The 5020-nt window shown below is 31.4% G+C and overlaps 1 protein-coding gene and 1 long non-coding RNA gene across 3 annotated transcripts; one reads left to right on the top strand and one right to left on the bottom strand.

The window, feature by feature from the left end:
• Positions 1-973: 973 nt before the first annotated feature.
• LOC107908311 (vascular-related unknown protein 1) lies at positions 974-2085 on the bottom strand. The gene is made up of 3 exons (XM_016835518.2): positions 1682-2085; positions 1472-1541; positions 974-1320 (listed from the first exon to the last, which is right to left on the bottom strand). Exons 1-3 carry the CDS (start codon positions 2018-2020, stop codon positions 1274-1276), a joined length of 456 nt encoding a protein of 151 aa, XP_016691007.1. The 5' UTR covers positions 2021-2085; the 3' UTR covers positions 974-1273.
• A 397-nt stretch (positions 2086-2482) lies between these two features.
• On the top strand, positions 2483-4778 carry LOC107910101 (uncharacterized). Of its 2 annotated transcripts, XR_005910284.1 has the most exons (3): positions 2522-2851; positions 4130-4229; positions 4399-4778. It is a non-coding gene; the product is annotated as an uncharacterized lncRNA (long non-coding RNA). The 2 variants fall into 2 exon arrangements; XR_005910283.1 differs by having other exon boundaries at positions 2483-2851; positions 4130-4778.
• The last annotated feature ends 242 nt before the right edge of the window (positions 4779-5020 follow it).

Below are 5020 nucleotides of genomic sequence, written 5' to 3'. Positions count from 1 at the left end.
TTTTTTATGGAAATACATGACACTGTTTGTCTTATATGTTATCTCAACAAATAATTTAAAATTTAAAAAAATAAAAATTCAAAAAAATTCAAAAAACGTTTAGCATAAAGTACACGTTGATTGCCATATAGGTTGCTATGTTAAAAAATTTAATGTTTTAGTCAGTTTTTCGATTAAAAACAACAATTTAACTCTTTTGGAAGGTAAATGGTCAAATTCGAATCTTTTTTAAAAATTGACAGCTAAATTTAACTTTAAAAAAGGAATAAAAACCAAATTAACCAAAAAAAACTGTGAACGGTAAGAACTTAATTTATCATAATGTGAATTTTAAAATTATTAATTTCATATTAACATAAAATTTTATATTACACTTGATAGTTTTTAAATTTGTTTTTTTGAAAATAGAGTACAAGGACAATCAGACCGTTTAAAATAAAATAAAATTGGATAGAGTTATAAAATATATACACAAACTAAAATTTAAATACTCAATGTCAAATCATCAACCTACAACCAAGACTTCGTTAGTTTCTTAACAATAATTAAAATATTTTATTTTTTAATTTAGATGACACGTCAACTATTATCGCGTCACGAGCAGGACCACCTGTTCTTTGCGGACATAATAATAAACAAATAATTAGCCGTAAGTTTTACGTATTTGTGTTCTAATATGATTAGTGAATTGTTCTTTTTGGTTTGACGAATAATATTATGTTAATATTTATTGTCAAGGGTCACGTCTTGGTGAGACTTCAAATTCGGAATGACTTAATCAACATGCACGTAGTCGAACATGCTAATAATTATTGATAAACATTTTTGTTGAATTTCCTTATAAAATCGAAAAAGGATAGATTGTTTTGTTCTTAAAATAATTATGTTAATTTATACATATATCGTATTAGTAACACAAATATATATTTACCAAATATTACTATATCTTACCTGATAATTCAATGAGGTTCACATCATTCTCCACCATGTAACTTTCTCAGGTGAGAAGCTGATGGAGAACTAAGAAAGGGGGTGCTCAAATTGTAATAAACCAATATATATTATTTGTACAATCATATATCTCAAAAGTTGTATATATACGGAGTTGGTGGAAGATGAAGAAATTAGTGGGATTCAATGATGAAATGTTGAGTATTAATTAACTATACAAAATAGTTAACTAACATTGACGAACGAACTAAACACAGCCCTCTTTTCTTTAACTCTCTGCAATCATTATTCTTCATCCCATTTTCAATTTTCTTCTTCTTCTTCAATCTGAATCTCTGGATATATTTCTGAACCAGTAATTTCCTTCACCTATAATATCACCAATTTCCCATATTAGTTCAACTTCTACTCTTTTCTTTTTCTTTCTTTTTTTAAATTAGGTCAACTTAAACAGAAGGAGCCCTCTCACAAATATTCTTTAAATATATACAAAGCAATTAGATCATCATGATTTAATTACCAGGGAAACTATGAATTTGATCTTCTTCTCTTTTCCTGGGATTCATATCGTGTGATTTGAAGTTACTACCCTACTAAAAGATTATGAAAAGTAAACTCATCAGAGTCAGACCATTACATATATATCAAGAAGAAGAAGAAGAAAAAAGATTCAAAACGAAGATTATAGCTTAAAAAAACACACAAGTGTTGTTTACAACTAAAAAATTACCTTGGAACTATTGACAGGAGAACTAGCAGTATCCTCCAAAGAATGATCCTCACAGATTTCTGTGGTTCTTGTTTGCTTGAACCTTAATATGTTGGGAGGTTTGGGCGAAGAAGAGGAGGCGGAAACATGATGGTTATGGTGGGAGATTTTGGGTGCAGTAGCGGCATCAGAGATCAAGGAAGAGCCACAACTGAAAGTAGAAGAGTAAGTTTTGGGTTGATTTGATAAATCTTCAAAGTAGGTAGTCCACCCACTTTCTTCATCTGAGAACTCCTTGCTTCTTGTTCCTTTGGAACCTACAGATTTACGTATAGATGAAGTAATAGACTTCTCCTCCATTGATCTACAAACAAGATGAGAGAGATACGTGGATGGAAGGTTAGCTTTATTTCTTTAGGCACAAAACAAGGTCGACAAGCACTTAATAATGGCTATTTATATATATATATATATAAATAGAATTATAAAAAGTAAGAGAGAAAAGTGAAACCAAAATGTAGAATGTTGGTGTGGCCAAGGTGGGCCAATGGAAGTCAAAAGCAGCGGTTGCAACGTAATTTTGTCATATTAACCAACATTAAATAAAAGTATATTTACATTGAATTAAGCAAACGTAAACTATACTTAATATTGGATATGACTAATTATATCATTAAATTCATTTTACCATCTCAATTACAAATTCTGGCAACAATAAATCATAGTTTATTCTCTCCCAAAAGCAGTAAGGTTAATTGTTTTTGTTAAATAAAAAGAAGCAAATGTAAATTTAAATTTATAAAAAAAATGCTAATTAAATCAACACTTATAACCGTGTCAAGAAATTGTTAACTTCCACTCACTTGTTCAACTTCATACATCCATATGATTGAATGGGCTTTGAGATTAAGGGTGCGTTTGTTTGCTGTAAAATGGTTTTCGGAAAACATTTTACATCATTTCCGATGTTTGTTTGGGGAAAATGAAATCCTTTAGTAAAACATTTTCCAAAACACAGTAAAATTAAACCCATTCATCTGGAAAATGTCTTACGGCTTCAAAATTGGTAAGACATTTTCCATTCTTCTCTAAGCAGACATTTTCCATTCTCTTCTAAGCAGCAGACATTTTTCATTCCTCAAAGCTTCCGCCTCTCCTCCTCATCTCTGCCTCGCCATCTCTGTCTCTCAGGTTCATCTTCCTTCTCCATCTCTCTGCTCTATAGATCTGTCGGTGAGTCACCCAAAAGCTTTAAGTTTTTATGAAAATGGTGTAAAATGTTTTAACTGGATTTTCCAGAAATGGGAAGAAGGGAAGCTTTCCCTTTTAATTTTCTTGCTATTTTCACTATAAAAATCTCAACATTTCTACCTTTAAAGCTTCAGTTAGTAGATCTTGCTTATTTTTGCTGAATTACAATGATATCGGTATTTCTGCAACAGGCTTCTTTTGTTTCTTCCTTTTGATTTCTGAGTTTTTGATCCACTGCCTTGAGAGAGTGAATCTTTTTTTTTCTGAAGGGATGCTTTGGGTTCATTTAAAAATGCATGAAAAAGGCACCGATGAAATACCAGTAAATTCTTGGTGACAGTTTATATTACTAGGATTTGGATTTTGTGTTTCTAGTGTTTGCCCTTTTTTGAGTGGAATTGTTATAGCTTTGATTCCAATTTTAGAGACCAGATAAGAAGAGAAAATGGAGAGAAAAAGAAGAATATTTGGTATTTTTTCTTTCATGAGAAGTTTTGAATACACTTGGTTCGTATATAAACAGTGCATGTTTTATCTCTTCTCTCAATTATAATAGCTTTTACCTTCAACTGCTTCCTTATATCATCTTGCTTCGTTGTTTCCTTCTTGCCTACTAGTTTCACAACACTTTTCTTGATTTCCACTAAAGCAAAAAGATGGTCTAGCAACCAATATGTTTACATACAGAGAAAAAGAAAATCAGGAATTTCTCCATTTCAATTACCCTCCCCTTCTACAAACTCTGAATCACAACTGATTAGGGACCCTGCCTTGGACAGAGTATCCGACTCTTGGGTGGTTCTGGACTGCCTGGAGCTTCCTTCACCACCCATGTCTTTCACCTTCTTTCGCCTACTTTTCTTTGAGTCTTTTGTGGTTGTCTCGGTTGTTTGGCTTGCATATAGGATAGTAATCATGTACTTAATAAGCATGTAGCAGATTAGTAGCGTCCCATGTGGAGATTTTAGCTTCACCAGTGGTGCACTAAATAATCTTTTTTTTCATGGAGACAGTAGATTCTTTTATGTTAAGCATACTAGCAAATAGTGTATTCCATTGCAATTCCTCCTAGGCTCCTGCTAATGAATGATATGGATGTTTGAGTTATGCTAATTGAATTTCAAATGCAGTTTATCCTGAGGTGCTTAATGTTTGAGATATGGATGTTAAGCAATATTATTTGTTTAGTTATTTCAAGGATATCATACTTTTTTGCAGGGCTATTGAGCACCCAACTTTTTCAGCACTTACAAGACCGTTGTGTGATCTGTATTCACTTATTCCTCCTCTTCTAGTTGCAACGCATAAGAAACTCAGGGTATGTAGATGTTTTTGTAGTTTATGATATTCTGAATGCCGTGGGTCTTATTTACTGGAATAAATTGTTAATGCTTTTAGTCCTTTGCATTATAATTGATTCCATGTTTTAGTTTTTGTAAATGAGTTAATGGATTAAAAGGAAGTATTGAGGTGATTCTCCTTTGCAGTTTAACATGGGGAATGATGTGTTGTCTTTTGGTGACTTGAATGTTTATGGAAGTTGAGTTCTAATAAAGGGAAAGCTGTTGGTTTTTATGGTGTTGAAGATTGGGGTGAAACTGGTGGCATTGATCCCTTTTGTTCTGATTATGGATTAGGCTCAGGAGTTGCAATGGGCAAGCACTAGGTTTAAAGGCAATTAGGATTTTATTGATGTGCATGTATAAGTTTTTTAGCTAATGTCTGGTTCATCATTTTTTGCTGCAGTGATATGAAGCATGTGCATGATCAGAAACATAGTCCAGCTTGGACAATGTTGTTACTATGTGGTGTACCATTAATTATGTATTTGGATAATATTATTATTTCTAGTACTCATTGTGGTTTCGAAGCAATTTATAATTATTCAATACTTGTTTTTTTAACACAATTACAAATAATTTATTTGATATTAGTTTTTTTTCAATTTATAACGATTAATATTGTAGCTTAATAATTGAGTATTATTATAATTAAATCATTGCAATATATGTAAAAAAAATTTATTAATATATATTAATATATGTAAAATATATGTAAAAACAACTTTTTCGGAAAATATTTTCAGGAAATCTGCCAAACAATAGAAAA

The sequence above is a fragment of the Gossypium hirsutum genome, chromosome D02 (genome assembly GCF_007990345.1).
Source record: "Gossypium hirsutum isolate 1008001.06 chromosome D02, Gossypium_hirsutum_v2.1, whole genome shotgun sequence".
NCBI classification, from domain to species: Eukaryota; Viridiplantae; Streptophyta; class Magnoliopsida; order Malvales; family Malvaceae; genus Gossypium; species Gossypium hirsutum.
The sequence above is the reverse complement of the archived record's forward strand: the minus strand, read 5'-3'. Positions and strand labels throughout refer to the sequence as shown.

Excerpts from the sequence above, each read along its gene's own strand:
- LOC107908311 (XM_016835518.2), bottom strand. The coding sequence starts at position 2,020 with ATGGAGGAGAAGTCTATTACTTCATCTATACGTAAATCTGTAGGTTCC. Across the intron at positions 1,542-1,681 it reads CTCCTGTCAATAGTTCCAAG|GGTAGTAACTTCAAATCACA; the intron begins GTAATTTTTTAG and ends ATCTTTTAGTAG. Across the intron at positions 1,321-1,471 it reads TCAAATTCATAGTTTCCCTG|GTGAAGGAAATTACTGGTTC; the intron begins GTAATTAAATCA and ends GTGATATTATAG.